This window comes from Zeus faber (genome assembly GCF_960531495.2).
Source record: "Zeus faber genome assembly, chromosome: 1".
Taxonomy (NCBI): Eukaryota; Metazoa; Chordata; class Actinopteri; order Zeiformes; family Zeidae; genus Zeus; species Zeus faber.
Genome location: NC_137193.1, coordinates 47,895,569 through 47,917,838, shown reverse-complemented (window position 1 = coordinate 47,917,838; position 22,270 = coordinate 47,895,569). Strand labels below are relative to the sequence as shown.

General features: G+C 40.3%; 2 protein-coding genes across 2 annotated transcripts; both read right to left on the bottom strand.

Annotated features, from left to right (window-relative positions):
* Positions 1-430: 430 nt before the first annotated feature.
* On the bottom strand, positions 431-15,022 carry ftsj3 (FtsJ RNA 2'-O-methyltransferase 3). The gene is made up of 21 exons (XM_080010257.1): positions 14,860-15,022; positions 14,626-14,731; positions 12,908-12,954; positions 12,714-12,793; positions 12,318-12,417; positions 11,904-12,098; positions 11,588-11,703; positions 11,252-11,356; positions 10,478-10,578; positions 8,889-8,972; positions 5,708-5,866; positions 4,434-4,566; positions 3,723-3,943; positions 3,283-3,397; positions 2,816-2,900; positions 2,549-2,678; positions 2,325-2,422; positions 1,860-1,962; positions 1,418-1,601; positions 1,136-1,230; positions 431-859 (listed from the first exon to the last, which is right to left on the bottom strand). Exons 1-21 carry the CDS (start codon positions 14,924-14,926, stop codon positions 604-606), a joined length of 2,580 nt encoding a protein of 859 aa, XP_079866383.1. The 5' UTR covers positions 14,927-15,022; the 3' UTR covers positions 431-603.
* Positions 15,023-15,876: 854 nt separating this feature from the next.
* plaat1 (phospholipase A and acyltransferase 1) lies at positions 15,877-19,734 on the bottom strand (the record flags this gene model as incomplete). The annotated part of the gene is made up of 3 exons (XM_080018689.1): positions 15,877-16,003; positions 18,648-18,916; positions 19,596-19,734. The coding sequence occupies 3 exons, from the start codon at positions 19,732-19,734 to the stop codon at positions 15,902-15,904; spliced, it is 510 nt and encodes a 169-aa protein (XP_079874815.1). The 3' UTR covers positions 15,877-15,901.
* Positions 19,735-22,270: the final 2,536 nt, after the last annotated feature.

Here is a 22,270-nt window from a genome sequence, read left to right as displayed (position 1 = left end):
ACTGAGCAAAATAAAGTAGGCTAACTAGCAACCAAATTGAAAGAAGCACTGCCGTGTTTCATTAGTCATCAGTACGTGAGGGGAAAAACCACAAGCCCAAAGCCACAAGCCTTGTTAAAAAAATAATAATAATCACACAACTTGTCAGAAACAAACACCTAAGACAGAAATCAAAAACAGGTCTCTTGTGCTGCGAGGCACAAGCAGAACAACCCAATTTAGCCTGTTTGCTTAGAAATTACATCAATATTACACACACCAATAATAATATTACAAACCTCTTCCCAACCACAGCATTAAGCTTAAATCCATCACATTGTCTAATCACAACTAATGTACAATAGTCTGTACACTGAGGGAAAAAAAACATGAACTACAATAACTATGGTGTGAGGGAAATAAATAACTCTGAAACAAGAAGGAATCCTGTATCAAATGTTTATCAACACAGCTCATTTCAGTAAAACAGTGTCAAGTTAATATTTACAAGATATTAAGCGACAATTGAGAAAACGCATTGTGAGTGAGCTCAACAGAGAGAAGTCCACCACGCTGAGAAGCTTCAGGATCTTCAGGGAAACGAAAAGACCTGAATGTTCATATTCATTTTCCTTTCTGCCTTTTGCCTCCTTTCATTGGCCTTCCCTTTCCCCCCTTCTTGCCTCCTTTTCCTTTCCCCCGTTTGTCCTGCTGTTCTTTGCGCTGCATGCCCCGCATGTCTTTCTTCATGCGGCCGTCCACCACTTTAAAGGCGCCTTTTACGCCCGCAGGCCGACGCACCTTCCTCCCGGCACCCTTCTTGGTCACCACATAGGTCACTTCTCTCTTCTCCTTGCCCACGCCGGCTTTCTTGTAGATTCTGTGAATAGATGGTCAGATGGGACAAAATGTTTGCAAGAAATTGGTAAAATTTGAAAGCAAACGGAGCAAATCAATCAAACGTTGCTGTGGGGTTGTCGACATGACAGTTGGAAGTTAAATGTTTGGCATCCATTTCGGGTGTTATACTAGTTTAAGCCAATTCAGAATAGTTTCATTGTCGCGTTATCCAAAAACAACACTTTTTTGCTCATATCTCCGGATGAAAATAACATTTTTTTTTAAGTAGTCCAGAACTAGCAGTTAGGTTTCATACCTTTTCAATTGAGACATTTTCTCTTTTTCAGAAATGTCGACTGTGTTGACCACAACCTCTGCCTTCTTCTTAGCCTGCTCCATCTTCTTCAGCACCTGGGGAGGTACAAAACACAGACAAAAAACTAAGAAACACAAATCCAGAATAAAGTGAAATGGATTTCTATTCCTTTGCAAGTGTGTTTGTTGATTCCTCTGTCTTTGAAGTCTGTAAGTAATAGTGAGATCTTTCTCGCTATCCTCCCATTATATACTTTCCCAGTCTTCCCCTTCCCTCTCTTACCCTCCTCTTCTTTTTGGCCTTGGCCTCAGCCACTCGTTTAATGGGCCGGGCGTTGATCTCTTTCCACTTCTGCTTGTACTCCTCCACCATTTCCTTGGTAACAGGCATTGGCTTCTTCCGGTGCTTCCGCTCATCGTCCAGGAACCACTCGGGCACTTCCCAATGCTGCTCGGAATTGGCAAATCTGCAGGAAGGTACCAAAACGCGTCACGCCCACATGTCCTCTAACTTACAACACTTCCTGTTTAGACAGGAATGTGTGAGTGACTTGTAATATGACAGACAGGACGGCAAGAGAGATGAAGGTACAAGATAAAAGCCGTTAACAAATTAGTTGCTCATGGCCATTCACCCCAAAAAATGTTTCCTGTTGCACTGTGGTGCAAATTAAACTAACTATTTGGAGGGTGTGACATGCAGTGAAGCGTGGACATTGGTTTACCTGTGGAAGGAATTGTCCACCAGGTCCCTGGCTCTCTTTTTGGACGTAACGATCTGACTTCCCAGGGCTAAACCTTCTGCATCCAGGACTCTGGCACGTTTACCTGGGGGGAGAGTGAGAACGCACATCACTACACACTACTACACACTACTACACACCACTAGATGCCTTTCTGTCTAGTATTGAGGTCTTGAGCCTTTTTAAAAAGAAACCTACATTTCTATATTCAACTTAAGGACGTTTTGACCGTAAGACCTGGACTGAAGAGTTAAAGAACAAATCTGAGGACTCAAAAACTGAAATATAATATTCAATATCCAAATTTAAAATAAATGCTCATATTGCCTATAATTGTAATTACATCAATATAAAATGAAACATCCGTGATTTGGATGTTGAGCTCCATTGTGTGTGCGGTCAAGGCTTTCTAAGATTTGGCAACAACGACCTCGTTGTTCTACTCACTGATGCGCTCCACAGGAACGACTTGGATGTCTTCATCGTGACCTGGGCCTCCTGCATGTCCAGCACCCACTTTCGCTTGCTTCATCCTGGAAATTTCCCTGAAAAATAAAGCAAACAAACAAATATATATATTGCATATTGTAAACACACTAAGTCGTATATTTCTCGTTAATCTATTACTTTTATCTATGAGCTCTGAGCTGTCCCAGCAAACAGGAATTTACTTTTCATCATCACTGCTGTCGTCATCTGAGTCGCTGTCGCTCTCGTCCTCGTCCTCTGCTTCCTGTGAAGGCTCCGCCTCCTCCTCAGCAGCTGCCTCCTCTTCCTCAGCCTTCCTCTTCATGCCTTTTCCTGAGGGCAGGAACAGCAAAGACACAAGATTAAATAACATGTTTCTTGGTGTGTCTGGGGGTAAAGGGGACATTTCTATCATCTCGTATGAGTTTGTTTTATGATGCAAGGCATACGTGGAACATAGAAGTAATAACCTGGCGTGTCCTTGTTGTGCAACCTCTGAGTCTGTCTGAGCTCACTCTTGGCATCTCCCTCCAGGTCAATCTCAGAGAAGATCCCCTGCACAGCAAAGAGATGAATCAATCCGTTTACAGGAGTTTACACAACGCATAGAAGCAGCTTCTCCGAGGAGGCGTCACAAGTTGAAATAAGTACTTACTCCCGGGTGCTTGACAATACAGAGCACTGATTGGAATACCGAGATTTTCCAATAATACCTATGACTTATGTAGTGCTGCCTAAGTCGTCAACTTGTCGACTTGTCACTCAACCTGTCGTGACAGTATCATAAATAAAAAGCCAAAGTGAGGCTCAGAAATGGGATTAGTTAAAATTTAAAAAAATAAGTTGAAAATTGGTAGAACATGAAAATGAGAAATTGTGTGGTATTGAACACCTGTCAAAAATTTGCCCGATGTTATGAGTGCAGATTTGGACAAACCTTGCTGAACCACATGTTGGCTTCTCGTTCTTTCTTCTCATCTTTTCCCTCTAGTTCCACCAGCAAGCCACCCTCCTCTTCTTCCTCATTCTCCTCCGCCTCTTTTATGGTTACCCTGGAACAAACAATACCACACGCACACAAGAACAGTGAGATAGCTATACATAGATAGCTCTCGATATAGATAGCTCGAGATAGATAGATAGCTCTAGATAGACAGAGCGATAGATAGAGCGATAGAGATAAATAGAGAGATAGATCCCCCTGGTAGTGTGCTGATGTGTCCTTGAGCAAGACACTTAACCCCCTAACTGCTCCCCGGGCCCCGCTTTTTGGCAGCCCACTTCTCCCAGATACATCAGTTACTAGGATGGTAAAATGCAGAGAAATGCATTTTGTTGCCTCAGTACTTGTACTCTGTGAAATGACAAGTCCCTTACTTCTTCTTCTTCTTTATTTGGGCGGCTTTCTCCTCCATCTCCCTCTCTCTCTCCTCCACCTCGTCAAGGTCGTCGTCGTCCAGGTCCGAGGCCAGGGACATCTTATCCTCTTCGTCTTCCTCTTCGTCTTCAGAGATGTGGTATTCCTCTTCTCCGTCTACTACTGCGTCCACTAGGGCATCTGCTCCCTGCATGTCCCCCTTCGTGATCTCACCCAGAGCCTGGAAGGGGTGAGAGGGAACAGAGGAGGCCGCCACCATGGAGAAGGAGGAGGTGGAACATGGATGTGTGAAGGTCAAATAATGTCAACTAACAATCATGAACACGCAAGTCCTTAAATGTCTTACTGGGGTCTATTGACATCCAATACAACTACATCAATAAACAAACACATTAAGAATATCAGAGATTAATTACAACATTTGGTTTACAGGCCTATTGGCAAAATATTTTTTACCGTTTATGGCTTATATTTAATATCAGCTTTATTGTAGATCACCATTTATATCTTAAGTTCATCTTTCTGCTTCTCTATATATTTTTTTTTTTTACAAGATATTGTATAGGATATCTGATTTTATTACCTTTTATTTTGTTCTTTATCATTAATGTTTTTCTGTTATTTTTAGGTTATATTGTTTGTGGTTTGTTTAGGTCTATTGTTTATGATTAGGCTTACTGTATAATACCATAGCCCTATGTTGGCCTCACCTTGGCTTTGATTTTGCTCAGAGAGAACATGGCGGTGTCGTTCGTGTCAGCGATGGAAACCCCTGGCAGGTCCATTTTCAGCTCCACCCTCTCCCGCTGCTTCCTGCGCTCCTTCAGCAATTTCTTCTTCTTCCTAAAAAACAAACAACCAGGGTAACAGAAATACACATTTTAACCAATATACACTTACTGAGAACTTATCAGGACCACTATACTACTACTCGGTAGGGCCTCCCTTTGCTCTCAAAACAGCCTAAATTCTACTTGGCCTTTGAGATTCAGGTCCATGATGACATGATTGCGTCACACAATCCCTGCAGATTTGTCAGCGGCACATTCATGCTGCGAATTTCCCGTTCAATCACCATCTGTGTGCCTCAGCAGAAATGGAGATTCATCAGACCAGGCTACGTTTCTCCAGTCTTCAACTGTCTAGTTTTGAGCCTGTGCCCACTGCAGCCTCAGCTTTCTGTTCTTGTCTGACATAAGTGGAACCTGGCGTGGTCTTCTGCTGCTGTAGCCCATCCGCCTCAACCTTCCACGTGTTGTGCATTCTGAGATGTTTTTCACCACAGTTGTACAGAGTGGTTATCTGAGTTTCCGCAGCCCTTCTGTCAGCTCCAACCAGTCCGACCATTCTCTAACCTCTCTCATCAAAAAGGAGTTTCTGCTCCGAGAACTGCAGCTCACTGGAGGTTTGTGTTTTTTGCACCAGTCGGTCGAGTGTGAAAATCCCAGGAGATCAGCAGTTACAGAAACACTCAAACCAGCCCGTCTGGCACCAACAATTATGCCACGGTCAAAAACACTGAGATCACATTTTTCCCCAATTCTGATGGTTGATGTGAACATTAATTGAAGCTGGTGACCTGCATCTGCATGATTTCATTCATTGCACTGCTGCCACTTGATTGGCTAGTTAGATAATTGCATGAATAAGTAAGTGTACAGGTATTCCTAATAAGGTGCTCAGTGAGTGTATATTTAATTTGAAAAAATGTCCATGCATGATATGTTGTTGCTAGTTTGCAGTTTCTTTACATATATTTATTTACATCAACAATGCCATCAATATGACCAAGTATCAGGTTGTTTGTTTCATTCCAATGATGAAACAACCTATAAAGTGATTCTCTGCACGTGCAAATACTCAAGTCAATCCCTTGAATGCATGAATTAAAATAGAATTAAGTGTTTGTCCTTTGATTGGATTTGTCACTTCTTGGAAAAGTGACGTCCCTGGATATGATTTTTGGACGGACACTGAATTTTACCGTTTGAGGTCAGCCATCTCCTCTGCTTTCAGTTCGGCCAACTGCTTCACCATTGCCTCGTCTTCATCGTCCTCCTCCTTCTCTGCCGCCGCCACGTCTGACTGTTTCTTCTTTTCAGGCTTTTCTTCTGAATCACTCTCTTTCTCATCAGAGCTGAGACTAAGAAGCATACAAAAGTTGAATTAATGTCAGACCTGGAAACCTTGGGAAAATATTGTGAGTACCACAATAGTGTAACAGGGAGTCTCTGTGGTAGCTAAATGACTATCAGTTAGTCACAACGTAGCCGACTTGTAACGCAAATCACATTGTATGCAAGATACTACAGTTAACTATATACAGTATATACAGATTAATCTCATTAGGGTATACCCTTTAAATGGATCATCTCGTAAAGTTAACTGAACATGTTTACCAACTCAAGATTAAAAAAAATATATTGATAGTAATAAAATAGATTATTAAATATATTTTGCATTGTCGTCCGATTCATTTTGATAATTTATTTATATCCCTGACCGGAGGAAATCAAGTTTTCTTATAATTGGTCTCATTGGCTATATCTGCTGTACATCAATGACAAATACATCATGTGATCTCATCACGCTCGTGTGATAGGACAGCTGCACATACCGACTAGCGCTGCAATTTTCCGTTACTACAACAGTGAGATTGCTGATTTTGACAATGTGTGTTTATTATTGTTTATTATTCACTATGGAACAATAATAGAACATGAAAATGTTCCTGACTTCCCATAAACTAAACTAAATTACAACATGGAACGGTCACTGAGTTCAAATAAAATAGAATATGGGACGGTCACCAAGTTTCAGTTTAATTCAACCTGTAACTCATTGAGTTTTAGTAGGACACAACATATACAGTAACTAACATGGAAGTGTCCAGTTCTAACTTCAAATGAAAGTATCCTTCACTTTTATGTGTAAATATAACTTTATATTTATATGGAACTTGCCATTCCAAAAAATAAAAATAAACAAATAATAATTCTCAAATAATAAATAATAACACATAACAATAACAGATAATTCTAATTCTGGTTCACTGGAACTCACCAGATTAAATCAACTGAATCAAATTGAACGACTCGTTTTACTGGGCGACTCGTCCAGAACCGGGTCTCAAAAAAGTCTAACTTTTCGTCACTATCGGAACAACCAAAGCAGATGCTCCGCTGCAGTGAGAGCCATAAATACACAATCTGCACAATTTTGGAATATTGACAAGTGCTAAAATATTTATCCAATAAACAGCCAGCATTTTCTTTCTTTCACTCTCTTTTGGGCATCAACTATGCAACCATGTCACAATACGTTGGTATTGGGTTTGAGTATCGTAACATTTTTACGAGTACATGAGCACAGTATTGGGCGTGTAAATTTGTCAGGCACAGAATCTGAAAATACATGTGATCGGTCATCGGTCACGGCCGATCAAGCTGAAAAGCAGCCGATCGATCGGTGCATCTCTATTACCAACGCTTTATATGTTAGCACTGCAGTCATATTTTTGTGATTATTACTCCTTCACTTCCCATTTTACCTCAGCAATGCAGCGTTGGTGGATAATAAAGTACCGCTGCTTATCAGTGGATGTTGAGTGAGTGAGAGGGAGGGAAGGAAGGAAGGGGTTACAGAAACACGGGTCGTAGGAACTGGTCCAATCCCAGGGATGTACCGTATTTTCCGGACTATAAGCCGCTACTTTTTTCCTAGGTTTTGAACCATGCGGCTTATACAAAGGTGGGGCTATTCTGTGGATTTTTCTTCCGCCGCTAGGGGCGCTCTAACCGGAATTAGAATCAAAAATAAGATGGACGAAAAATCAATGCAAAGAAGAATACGCTACTTTTTCTTTAGCAGATAGAACGCGGACGATAAATTACCAACTGGTAATTATTTTTTAAATCCTCGCCCCTTCATCATGGAACCTACACGAAGAAGTTCGTATGATGCAAGTTTTAAGTTGAAGGCCATCGACATCAGTGTGAATCGGGCATTTAAAGCTGCACTCCGGGTTGAGTGGGAGGCTTGGATGACAAGTGGTGAGAAGTCATTCACAAAAACTGGCCGCATGCGAAAAGCATCATTTTCTGATGTCTGTCAGTGGACACTAACAGCGTGGAGCGCTGTGAAAAAATCCACCATCACCAACGGGTTCCGAAAGGCTGGACTGCTACGCGAAGAGAGCGGCGCACCTTCAGAGTCAACTTCACCCGAGGATGACAGTGATGGAGACAGATGTGATGAAGCGCTTCTGAGGCTGTTCAACTCCGACACTAAGGAAGACGACTTCATGGGTTTCAGCGAAGATGATTAAAGTGACTTGTGGTTTCAAACACAGGAGAAATGAAGGTAAATAAATGCCGTTTTTTTTCTCTTGGTTCTGTTCCGTTTTAATCAGAAAAGTTGCTGCCGTGTTAAAAGGCACTGTTCGGAAAGAATGTGTTCAGGTACATACATGTACATTTACAGTTCAAAATCGTTCTGTACATGCAGTAAATATCTAATTTTTCAACATAGATATCTGCGGCTTATAGCCCGGTGCGGCTTGTATATCTCTTTTTTTAAAAATAGAGCGGATGCGGCTTATATACAGGTGCGCTCTATAGTCCGGAAAATACGGTAGTTTAAATACTGAATAAATGTCCGGTATTGTTTTTTTTATTGATTGATTTATTGATTGATTGTTTTACGCAATTGAATTACAAATGCTGCAACTTTTTTTTTTTAAATATCCCCACCCCCATAATTTAATTATCTTTCTGATTAATTTAAACCACAATAGTAATATAAAGTGTAAAACAAACCAAATAGTGCAAAAGTATGGTCAATTCTGTGGTATATTTAAATTGTGACTTGAATTTACATTCTATGTTCTGAATTTGGATGTGGATTGGTGACATTAATGGTTTTATCTGCAAATCACAAAAATGCAAAACTGCAAAAACTTTCCAAGATGTTGATACAATTGGGAAGTTTAATTTGCCAATGCACTTACAAATTCAGGACGCAAAACCTAAACCCTGTTTTAAATGGCATCTTCTTTGCATAAAGACTCCACAAATGATTAAAAATACATGTGTAACTGTAATGACAACTGAAAGAAGATAGATGATAATATTTATGACCCAGGGCTAGTTTGGTCAAATGTTCACCTGATCTCTTGGTCCAGCTGTTTGGCGTCCTTCAGTTTTTTTGCCACATATCTTCTCAGCTTACTCCTCCAGTTGAGAAGCAGACTAGAATTGTAGGAATGGAGATTAGGGAAGATTGATAAATGCACGCAAGAAATCAAAAATACATCCACACAAATCTGAAAGGTTTACTCTAGCTGGGGTGACAGTGTTAGCTTTGCTCATTTTTAGATTCAAATACTAATTTTCTGAAACATAAAATAAAGTTTTATTACAAGAACATTCATGCCACACTTTCTATCCCGTAGGCCCTGTTTACACCTGACATTAGAATGAGTCTCCACGTGCGTCTCGAGTATTCGTGATCAGATCTCACTTCCACGTTTGATATGCAAACCAGATTTATTTTGAATTCTTAGTTTCTTACTTGCATGGGAAATTAAAAAATTAAACCTAACTCAGAGAATTGGTGTGGAGTTTTTTTTCTCTCCTCCAGACAGTGATGTGCCGTACACGCTGCGCTGGTTTGTACCGGTTTTCCTGTGTTTTTATTTTAGATCTATTTGTTTTTGTTTGTTTCTACTTGTATGAAACAAAAGTTTTAAACAACTGAGTTCAGGGACTGTTCTGATCACTGCGTAATGGAATGAACAAAACAAAAAACCTGTGTGTCGCCTGCCGCATCATGCACATCTCCTTGTTGATTTCCGTTACTATGGGACTTAATTTGGGAAAAACTTGTTTTTTGTGTAAATACTTAACTTGTAAATAATAAATCCTGCACTTCTGTAAGAGGGAGACTTTAGCAATTTCCGGACCAGACTTTTATATGACGATGTTGAGACATGAACGAGTATGTACTTCCGCTTACACAGAGGACGTCAGTTGAGCAGGCGGTCCTTCAATATGGCCGAGGACACATTTATGTTTACACTGCTAAAAGGATTTGGCCATATGCCGCTCGGAGTGATCGGATCTCAAACGGGATTGGGGACGCATTGGGTGCATTAACACCTGGCATTAGAGCTGTCCATTTGTGATCGGATCACCTCTTTGATGTTAATGTCTGGTGTAAACGGCGTCTTAGATACATTGAAATGGATTAACCTAATACAGTGGTACCTCGACTTATGACTGTAATTCGTTCTATAAGAACGGTCGTATGTTAAAACAGTCGTATGTCGAAGCAATTTTTCCTTGCTCCACGCTCATATTTTTCTATGATTTCCTTCTTAGTTTCAATGGGAATCATTGCCTTTTTCTTTTTCCCATCATCCTTCTTCTTAGGAGTCATCATGAAGGGTGAAAATAAACACAATACACAGCACAAACACAGTAAATATGAAAAAAATATCGATAAGCCACGAACTACGTGCACACACGATGTAGGTCGCCTGCTGACTGACTGCTGACTGGCCGCCGACGCGCCAACTGCAAATTTCAACGGTCGTATCTTGGAGCAGTCGGTCGCAAGTCGACCCAAATTTTTGCGACTATTGCTACTCGTATCTTGGATTAGTCGTAAGTAGATGCAGTCGTAAGTCTAGGTACCACTGTCCTTTAAATGGGTAGCTACCACTACTTGTGATCAAACAATGTGCGGGACTTACCGAAGGTCTTTGCGGCCCAGGACCTTGATGTCTCTGCAACACTCCTTGATCTCATCGGAGGTCGCTGGATGAGACTCCAGCTCTGGGCTCTCAAAGGTAATCTGGAGGAAAACATTACAACATAGGGAAAATAAGGACGTAAAAGTATGAAATTTCACAGCACGGTATCTCCCAAAATACCATTTTTATACAGTATTAATTGTTCCACCTTTGTTTTCTGTAAATTCAATGAGTAAATTGTTTATATTAAAACAGAAAAACACATGGTTAATCCTCCGAAGCTTCGTAGCACGGGAAGGCACCGGTCAGGACTCAAATTCACAGGAGAGGCAATATAAGAATAAATTAATCAGCTGCAGAACTGCTTTACGTTACTTGCGCATGGGAGCAAGTGTAAACAAAGATGGCAGAATGCAGCACTTGGGGAAATGACTCATTCAATGGATTATTACAACATTTGGTAGTCTGCTACCGTGCAGCGGCAACATAAGGTGAGGGTGAATTAAAGTTAACAGCTTCTATTTTACAACGTAAATTACTACCGTGGGCACGGTATTGCAGGGAAAGGCTTTTGGTTTAGAACCGCCCTTGCTTAATACTGCGGTATACCTTACATCCCTCGTGGAGGTGTACATGATGATTTTAGTTAAGTTTCAGATAAGAGCATCACGTTTAGAGAAGTAATGATTGATAATGCAGGCCAAAATGAAGACTTCATAAATGTGTTCAACCACCCTCTTAAGGATAAAGGAGTGGTGCTGACAAAGATCTCACCGTGCTGGCTTTGCTCAAGAAATCAATGGGGTTTTCAGCTTTGAGGAAGGATGTCAGAGTGAAACTGTGGTAAAGGGTTAGGTCACCATCGGTGTATCCCTCTGCCTGGAATGAAAAGAAGCATGTTTTTTCTTATGTTAGTTTGTTTTCATGCTTGTCGTTTTCCATCTAGGAAGACACACACACACACACACACACACACACACACACACACACACACACACACACACACACACACACACACACACACACACACACACACACACACACACACACACACACACACACACACACACACACACACACACACACACACACACCCACCCACCCACCCACCTTGGGCTTCTTGACAGGAATCAGCTCCTTCACGGTTTTCACCTGAACCTCCACCTCTTTGAATGCATGTTTGGGGTCAAAGAACTTACTGTCGATTTTGTCTGGGGCGAGGAAACCTAAGTTGTGGCAAAGACAACATATCATGTCACCTTATTTAATCAATAATGTAATCAGAAAACAGAACTGGAAACCATTCAGAAAATGCGGGGTCCATCATTTAAAGTCCATACAAATTGGATGTAAATTTCACATCTAAAGTCTGTATTCTAGTTGATTTTCTCCCCACAGTGTACGGTTGATGTGAATGACCACTGACCCTGGCAGACGACAAAGATCTCAGCAGACTCATTTCTTGAGGCCTGAGGCTTTGTAGCCTGCACCTTCTTGAAGAATTGTTGGAAGATCCAGAGCAGGGGCTGGTAATCTTTGGACCGGAACACCTTGGTGACAAAACTGCCTCCTTTGGACAGGAACTCGCAGGCCAGCTTCAGCGCCATGAGGGTCAGGTGAGCTACAAGGTACACAATTCATATTTGCAAATCCAATCTGAATTTTTTTTTTTTCTGTTTTCTGTGATGACGCATCTAAAACACTTGGAGAAATGGCTTAAACACAGTACTAAATCGGTAATTAATTGAAAATCTCAAAAACATCTCTTTGTTGAGCCGTGGGCAAAGATGTTCACGCAATTTGGATAATAATATTCAATGTAATTGTTTTAACCACCTACCCTGTGAAAAGGCATCGTGCTGCCAGTTAGCTCCCACATTGGGCGCTCCATCATTAAGGACAACATCAACCTTCCATGTCTGTAGTTCCTTTCGAAGAGCCTGAGGGCGAAAAAAACATGTCCGTTGTGAAACTGGTGACATGTCTTACAAGTAAACCAAACAAAGCCATCAAAAGCTAAATATAGCCAATTAATGTAAAACACTCAATTTAAGTTGACATAATTTAAGCTGACATTGAAGGCCAGAAACAACATTTTCTTTGTACTTTGAACAAAAGTGTCCCTTAAAACAAACATTGAGGTCAGCTGGTATTGCACATTACATCATGGGAATAGGTATCACCATATTCATATGCAAGTGTTAAACTCTTCCATCTCTGAAATTGCTTCTCCCACCTGTCTGCATTTCTCAGTTGTGATGTCTTCCTGCAGGGTCACCACGTTCGGAATAGGCTTTATGGGAACCAAGTCAACACCTGCCAGAGCAGAGAATCCCTGAGATTTGAATAATTCACCATATTGGATTTTTTCTACTAAAAAAAGGAAAAAGCGGTAACAAATCAAAACGTGTCACACAGCACAGTACTTACCAATTATGAGACTGGAGACGGGCATAAACTTTGAGGCAACTTGCAACCTGTAACAATAAATTCCAAATATCCAGAATTTAACACTAAAAGGCCTTTCATGACACATTTTAATGGCATTTGGCAAGTTTGGTAGGTAAGTGTATGACGGTGAGGGTGAGTATTAAGTAAGTTTAGAGGATAACACCAGAAAGCCTCTGATGCAGACAAACTTGCCTACTTCTGACCAAAATAGAGAGAGAAAGATTTAAATTTAGATTTGTTAATGATCCCTAGAGGGAAATTGCTCTTATATCAGATAACAACAAAAAAAAAAAAAAAAATCGGTAAATATAGCTGCTGGCAATACACGGGGTGCAGTTTAGTCATGTTAGGTACTAGGCTTGGGCGATCGTGTACAATTCCAATCGGTGATCGCTGATTCTAATTGCCAATTGCCGATTCTATGGGGGGGGGGGGGGGGGGGCAGGCACACATTTTTCTGATAAAGGGACGGAACAGTCCCTTAACTCAATTGTGTTTAAAAATGTTGTTTCATACATGTGGGAAACAAATCAGAATTTATAGAGCTAAAATAAAAACACAAGTGGGAGTCAAAAAGCGGCGTGTGCGCCGCTGTCTGGAGGAGAAATTAAAAAAAACCCTGAGTTAGGTTTATGTTTTTCATTTTCCATACAAGCAAGAAACTAAGGAAATACTATCAATCTAAATCTTTCTCAATGAGATATTACTCTTAATCCTGTATTATATTCACAAGATTTGTATATAAAGCGGGGAAGTGAGATCCGATCACAAGTGGTTACTCGACAGCGCTGAGCAGAACCCGCTGAGGCCCCCTCCTTCTCAGCTCTAATTTCAGAACATGGTCAAATGCACTTACAACGTTTCAATGCTCTGAGCTTTTCAGACGGATAAAAAATAAATAAAAATGTTAAATCGTCATCAATGTCAATGTCAATGTCGATTTAACCATAAATCTGCCCGAGCCTTTTAGGTACGCATTACAGTTCTCCGGGTTCTCTGAAACGCAGCACGATTTTCCGAGTTTACTTTGAACGGCACATCAGCTCCCCCGGTCTTTCATCTCCTGGTTACTCGCCTCGCAGAGCAACCACTATGTGGTCTACACAGCGCAACCCTCCCAATGCGAATGAGCATCCAGATATGGAAACCGGACTGATATAACACTGGTTTATGATGTCACAAAGCGGCCCGCTCCTGAAGCTAATCAAATCGCCTCAATGTTTTCCACTTCTGGTGAAATGACAACAGTTTCGTACTAATTTCTGCTCCAGATGTAGATCGACTCTGATCGAACTCGAACGACAAGACATCTGAAACGTCCCGGTTCTAACAAGACCTCAACCATGTCCGTGCGTGCTGCTATTGTTGTGTTCCAGACACTTTTAACCCGAAAAAAAAAAAAGAACAGCGGGCTGGATAAGAACAAGGAACAAAGCAATGAGAATAAAGTAATAATAATAATAATAATAATAATAATAAACCTAAAATAAGAACAATAAACCTCTGTATCAACAATTCACACCGTCAAACATAGTAAATTGCGCACGCAAAACGTATGGATGCATCAAATCAGACCTTGTGAATTCAATTGTGAAACTATTAAAGGCTTTTGTTGAAATGTGTTCTACAATATTTGTAGAACTGAATTCAAGACATTTCAAGCAGCCGTTTCTAGGGACTATAAACTCGGGACTAACCAGCCGCCCGGAGCCGCGCACAGGTCCACCACTGCTCTGGCTTTCTGCAGGAACTGGAATTTACGGTTTAGCTGTATTAGCTTGAAGGACGAACGGGAGCGGTAACCTGGAAAGTTATAGGAAACAATTGGTTGCGGTGTTACCAAGATCAATGTCACCCAGCGAGTCAAATAATCACACATTTACAGGGCTAACCCTCAGGCTAGCAAATAGAAGCAGGAAGCATGGCCATACCCGTTTCTTTGGCCAAGTGGTAGAACTTGTCTTTTCTGGCCTTTCCGACTTTTAGCTTCTTCCCCATGTTTCGTGGTGAAGGTTCTCCACTCCGCTGCGTGAAACAATTTGTATTTTATTTTATTTTTTAAATAAAACTTCCAACGCCACTCAGTCACGAAAACAAAACACGTGTGGACCCGTCGGCGCAGCTTTTTGACGTCAGGTCAACGACACGTTCCTTGCTCGCGTTCCGTCCCCTGTTGGGCTGTACGAGGTACTGCGATCACAGCGACGTTCCAACCTCGTCCTTCTGAGGGGCAGATTTTCCAGGGTTCCTCCAAATCAACATTGAGTTTTGGTGTTTTTGAAACAGTGCACCTACTTGTGCAGCAGTGAAAATACAAAATCAAACCGATCGTGTTCACATTATTATCTCATGTTGGGTCGCCATTACGTTCAGCCATTGGGTTTACTGGATAAATAACACACACGCCAGACTATTTCAAAATGTACAATAGTTTGACAGAACGTGACTGAGCTAATTGTAATTGGTTGTTAATGGTTGGGCGAACGGCAAAGACTGCTTCTTTTTTACTTTTATTATATTTAGGGGTTTGAACCAATGTACCAAACATTTTGGTGTTTCCCCCCCCAGCCTTACCTTCTTTCTACTTCTTCGAAGTGCCAATCTATATTCATTGAAATGGAAAACATGACCAATCTATTTCTTTCCCATACTTGATTTAGTGCATAATATTAAAAGGCACAAAAATGCACAACTATTGTTTTTGATCTGCATTAATGAACGAGAATGTAACAAAAATCTAATCAAAACTACATTCCACACGGCCTGTCTTTTGACTCATTACATATTAAACCTCTAGTTCTTAAACTAACGGTTCAATAATCACTGAATCAAATGTCACTGCGGAATCACAAGCATCTGGTAATGATGTTTTTATTGATGACTTCTTGCACTTTGAAATGACTTTCAATATTTCAATGTGACTTCATGATTACATTCACACATAGTCTGGAAAAGCAGAGAAGGAGACAGCCGTCAAAAGGGCCTGTTTCTTGAACGTGTGTTGATCAGTCCTAGCACGGAGAAGGCACTGGCTGCGGCTGTCACCAAACTAATGGCCCCAATTGCCCGTGTTGCCTGTAGACACAAGGTAGATTGTTCAGTTCAAATCACTCCTAACATTCAGAATAGATCACAATTTATAAAGGATGCGCTGCCGGGTCCACACTAGCATAATAATATAAACAACAACAACAAGAATAATAATAATAATAATAATAATGTAAAGTAATGTGGACCACGTAAGAACCTATATAAATACACAAGTAAATTGATAGTTTAGTAATGTCTGAAGACTACAGAGTGATCAATTCCACACCGCACACTGACACTTCTCAATCAGAATCTGTACATTTATAGTAAATAATATGATGCCATCATAAAGCGTCTTACTGTAAATCTCATCTCATTCATTTTAGAACGACACGTGTGACGTCACAGTTAACCAAGACCAACTGAATATTTTGGGTCAGAGTTGTTCGGTTTTTCACTAATGTCTGCTACGAATGTGGATAAATTTGGATGAAATTTAAACCACTGGATCCTTGTGACATAGCGGTTTAAACAACACCACAACAACCGCGGTCGTAGCTTATGCCCAAGTATGTCTTCCATATACTTTTGGTGGGATGGACATATTTCGGCGTCAGACATACTGGCTCGTCGGTCTTAAAATTGCTTAGAATTTGGTCTGTTTTTTGTTGATATCTGCTCCGTATCAACAATGACCTCGTAATGTAATTTGGGTCTTCACGCCTTTCTGTGGATTACATTTTCCGATGGGTTGTGGTTCCATGAAACCCGAAAAAGCGTTGACGTCTTTCTGTGAGCAATTACAATTTCCAGGTCGTAGTTTTCCGACTTGTTCCTCGTACATGAAATGCATCATTCATTCACACAGTCGGGATGGACTCCACTCGACGTGGGGACATCATGGACTTCCAAATTGTGTATCTTACAACTTTCGTGAATTTCGTGATTAACACACACAGTAACCTTGAACCACTACAGGGTGATGGACTCTACACCACGCAGCACACACGTCGCAAATGGAAGTTTGTGGCTACAACCGGCACATTTAGAGCAAATTAGATGATGATGTCACAAACCGTCTTACTCCACAACCTCATCTCGCTTCATTACGTGACCGGAGGTTTTCCCAACGTTGGTGTGTCGGTGATGAATGAAAGTTCGGCTACTTCCGGTCAAATTGTGTCGGTTTTTCAGAAATTTGTGCTACGTATATAGATCAATTTGGATGAACCATGGGATGTCCCGGTTCTAGCGACACCTCAACCGTGCCGGTAGCTGCAGCAGTCGTCCTACAGGATGGACCCCTAACAATAACAATAGGGGTCCCATCCCTATGGGATAGACCCCTAAATATAGCTGCAGGCAGCAATATGCGTGTCCAGGGTAGTCGGCCCTTCATTAAAGTTCAATGGATGAGTGTGTTTTGTGACTGCAAAATCTTTTTTTGTCCAGCCCGGTTTCAGTGTAATTCTATGTTCGGGAGGTGTTTTCAGCTGTGGGTAGGTTTCCTACGTCGCAACTAACGGCGGTTATCATTCTGAAGTAGGGCTGCATGATTATGGCTAAAATGATAATCGCGACTATTTTAGTCAATTTTGTGATCACAATTATTTATCATTATTAATCCATTTTGGGGACAGAAATATTTTATGGCACTTTGTAAATCAACAGAAAACTGTGTTTGCAATAATAATGTATTTTATGAACCTATAAATAAATAAAACTAAGGTAAGTGGTTTAAGTTATATCAATTCTAGAGGATATATAATGAAATAAATTTTGTGTCGTGGGCTACACCAACAACACAAAGAGAAAGAAAATATTTCAAAACATATACACAATAAATTCATGTTCCTTGTTATTATGTGACTGCTTATGGTGATTTTATTGGGTTTTTATTTTGTAGAACTTACTCCGGTGCATGTCAGTTTTCCTCATAAGTGTACATATTTATGATGTTAAATACGCTGCGCTTTGTTTAATACAATTGTCTTTTGGTAATACTTTAACTTAACTGTTTTCACACATAATAAAGGTTAATAGTAATAAAATATACTTACCACTTTGTAACTTTGTATGGTTAAGATCTTATAGTCCTTTAATCCAATCGTGACTATATCTGTGTGTGGCATTATCGTGGTAAGGTTTCTCTTGATGACTAATCACTACACTGCAGAGCAATCACGTGATCTGCGTACTCCACCAACTTGCGCATGCGCTCAAGGATTTCTGTTGCGGTATACATTTTGGTGAGGTTGCGATTATTGATCACAGACTTCTTCCACAATACTAAATCAATCTAGATCAAACTTGGACGACGCCATGTTGGCACTGGCCCAAATACACATATTATTAATTTTGTCTGTGGGTTCGTCGAATCCATGACATCCATAAAGTTCTGACGTCATTTACATCTGGACGTGCCGCCATCTTGGTGAGGTCCCGATTGTTGACCGATCACTAGACTGCAGTGCTATCATCTGACCTGTGCGCACTTGCCATTTGCTCATACACTGTAGAGCTCTGCCTTTGATGAGTTCTGTTGTGTATTCTCTGAAATGATCTTCTGCTTTGTTGACCAAGAGATTCTAATCATCGCTCATTGACACTAACCTGGTAAAATTAAGGTTGACACAATAACCATATTGGGGGCTACAAAGAGAGAGAGAATGAGAGACATAGAGTGAACCTGCTCAGACACCCCCTCCCCGTAGCGCAGCAGGGTGACAAAGTGCTCGCAGTTGCTTCCCAGCAGGTCATAGGACACCTCCTGGCCGATGAGGACTTGAGCTCGCTGGATGATCTCGCAGACGGGCAGTGGGGTGTGGTTGTCATCGTACTTGTTGTTTACACGGTATGAATCACCTCCGACCACCTCCTTCAGGAGCTGCATGCGCACCACTGCCTTCCTGCTAAAGACCGACTTCACACTAGACATGGCGGCTGCCTGACTCTCATCTGCGAAGAGGGAGCACGGGCACGAGGGTCATATGTCGTCATCAACATGACTTTTAAAATATCGAAATAACTTTCTGCTCCTGGCTGGTGCGCTACAATATCTTCATACACAGCAAAAAAATTAATGGGCTCAGACAACTAGCCATAAATCAGAACCAAGCCAAAGTTAATTTAAACACCAATGCACTCTGACCAGACACATCTTTTGACAAAGAAATATCAGCACATGCACGATAACAAGCACACAAAATTGACATCTTCTCACCTACATGGTCACTTAAATGGCAACTATTAATAAACAAGCTGCTGTCATTGTTATTACATACTTTCAACTCATCCCATATTTTAAATAATATTATTTTCTCATTTCATTGTAAATCACAACTTATTTTTACTTTATTACTTATAACTTATTTTACTTGTTGAGCTGTTTATTACCTTTTTAATGTTTATATTGTAAATTTAGTGTATCTATCCTCTCGCTCTGTACTTCATGCTCTGCACTGAGCTGCTGCAATGCAATGCCTGAATTTCCCCCACAGGTGATCAATAAAGTATTATAGTATCTATATATATATTTTATCAAGTATCTTATATCAAGGATGGAAGGAACGATACAGTATGAAATCTGACTGTTTTTCTTCCAATGCAATTCAATTAAGCTAAGAGTTTTACTAACCAACGGGTGTCAGGTTGATGATGTAACCGTCTCCCAGGTAGAGAGCCCAGTGCTGGTAGGCTGGTCTGAAGATCTCAATTAGGTCACCAGGCTGGGGGTCACCAGGGGGGTCAAGAGGGTGAGGTTGATTAGAGGCCATCTAGGAGAGAAGAACACATTTACACATCCTTTGTTTGTTTTTTTTCATATGGCATTTATTCAGCTTTCACAAATTATTTTTGGAATGAGAGGATGTCTCATTCATAGTTTTAGTTAAAAGTAATAATAACTTTTTAATTTTTAATATTTTATTTGTATTTTTATCCTTTTATTGTTTTTCGACTATTTCCCAGGATAAGTTGTATGTGTTGTTTATCATTAAGATTAGTGTATATTGCCATATTCTTATTGTATAAAGTTCAAGTAAAAAGTAAGTAAAATGAAAGTAAAGTAAAATGTTTTATTGTATATTTTCTTTTTTATCATATATCGCCATTTTCCTTGTTACATTTTTATTCTATTGCTTTATTTATTCCATCCCAAACACTACCTCACTTTATTCACATACCACTTTAATGCACATATCTGTATATACATAATTGCCTATTCCATATACATAAGCATATTTCCTCTATCTATTCCATTTTATTTTTATTGTATTTTATTTTATTCGATATATTTTTATTTTATTCTATAAGTATTCGACTTACTGTATTACGTTTTAGGAGTCAGTTAGTTGGGCTATTAGAAAGAAATTTTTCCTTGGACGTATTGTGTGTTATCACCGGGTGTGTTGCATTACATTTCACTGCATATATGTATGAAAGTATGTATATGTACAGTATGTGACAAATAAAAATCTTGAATCTTGGAATCTTATTATTATTATTGCCTATTTTTTGTGTGTGAGCTGCTCTGACACTGTCATTTGCCTCCAAGGATGAATTATCTATCTATCTATCTATCTATCTATCTATCTATCTATCTATCTATCTATCTATCTATCTATCTATCTATCTATCTATCTATCTATCTATCTAGTATCAACAGACTCAATATATTTCAACGAGGAGTTGAAAGTGAAATGATGCTATCAAAAAGGCATTTGCATTCAGTTTTATGTTTAAGTTTTAAGTTTTAACATGGGCTTAGGGGAAAAATAATTTCGTAAGAAATGAAGGTACTGTCATGATATGGGGGAATCAAACACGTTTTAACACTAGTGTTACACATGACAAAGACTATTCAGTTACTCTGCCTAAACACTTCTATAAATAGCGACTTGAGCAACACATACACATAATACACACACAAGCTGGGGTCAATGGGGGTCATAGCAGTAACCCCTTGACTTCAAATTTGAAATCACCAGTCGCAACAGGATGCACTCCATCGATAACAAGTCACAATAACAAGTCTTGAGTCTTACTTACAGTTGAGCTTCCTTTCTGATTATCCATCCCACATCATGCTTCCACAAATCCTAAGAAGTAAAATATTACTGATGGGATGAGTTGTCCACAAACCAATGGTGTCGTTATAGACAACGTTGTTTTGCAAAATTGTCTGCCCGGTTATTCCATTAATCAAAATGTAAGCTGCAGACAGGTCAAAGGGGTTTTACATCAAAACCTAATTCACAAAAATGAGTGATGCATCTGCAGGTGTTGGGAATCCACCTGTTTGCCTTATACCTATGTGTTACAAGACAGAGAGAGAGAGAGACAGACAGACAGACAGACAGACAGAGAGAGAGACAGAGAGAGACAGAGAGAGACTGAGAGAGACAGAGAGAGATAGAGAGGAATATATCGAGAGAGAGGCAGGTGAGACAGAGAGAGAGAGAGACGGACAGAGAGAGATACAAAGACAGAGAGCGACCGAGACAGAGAGAGACAGCGACACAGAGAGACAGACAGAGAGAGAGACAGACAGAGAGAGAGAGAGAGAGAGAGAGAGAGAGTGCTGGATAGCATGTTACATTGTGAAAAGCAAGGCCACCCTCATGGGAACACACAGACAATACACAAACTCACACACAGACAATAACACACACAAGCTCTTGTGCCACACATGTTGCCACAATGGCACCAACATAATAGAGAAACCCAGAGAAAAATAGTTTAGGTCAGGTCGTTTTGAAATGGAAATGGAAATAAACATTCATAAGTGGAACAACTGTAGAAATAACACAATCATTCAGTCATTCATTTAAGTTACAACTGGTGACGAAATGGAATCTCCCTGGGGGAGCAAATAGAATATCAACTTCATCACTAATACATGACCTTAAATCTATGGGTGAAAGAAGGGCCACATATCCTATTACTTCATTTAGCTCTGCACGTCCCTCACTGCAATACGGCATCAAACAATCACACTTCAGCGATGCGGATTCAGGTGACGAAATGAAATTCATACTCACTCAAACATTAGCAGCTTTTTCTTCCGGACCATTTTAATTGTCCATCATAATTCCGCGCGTTGACATAAGAACTCCGAAAGAAAATTAAGAGGCGCTTGCAAAGTGTCCACGTTGGCAGAAAACAAGTAAGTAACTCTGAGTTCGATGACGAAAAATAATACTACTAATAATAATACTAATAATAATAATAATATTATTATTATTCTCGCACTCCTACTTCAGGTGTTTCGGCACGCGTGCGTGGGCTGTGACTGACGAGAGTCGCGAGGGA

What these genes read in the sequence shown, in the direction of transcription:
- ftsj3 (XM_080010257.1), bottom strand. Translation starts at nt 14,926, where the DNA reads ATGGGGAAGAAGCTAAAAGTCGGAAAGGCCAGAAAAGACAAGTTCTAC. An exon ending in GCACGATGCCTTTTCACAGG is followed by an intron (nt 12,099 to 12,317) that starts GTAGGTGGTTAA and finishes TGTACCTTGTAG; the next exon opens with CTCACCTGACCCTCATGGCG. An exon ending in AAAATGTCTCAATTGAAAAG is followed by an intron (nt 860 to 1,135) that starts GTATGAAACCTA and finishes ATCTATTCACAG; the next exon opens with AATCTACAAGAAAGCCGGCG.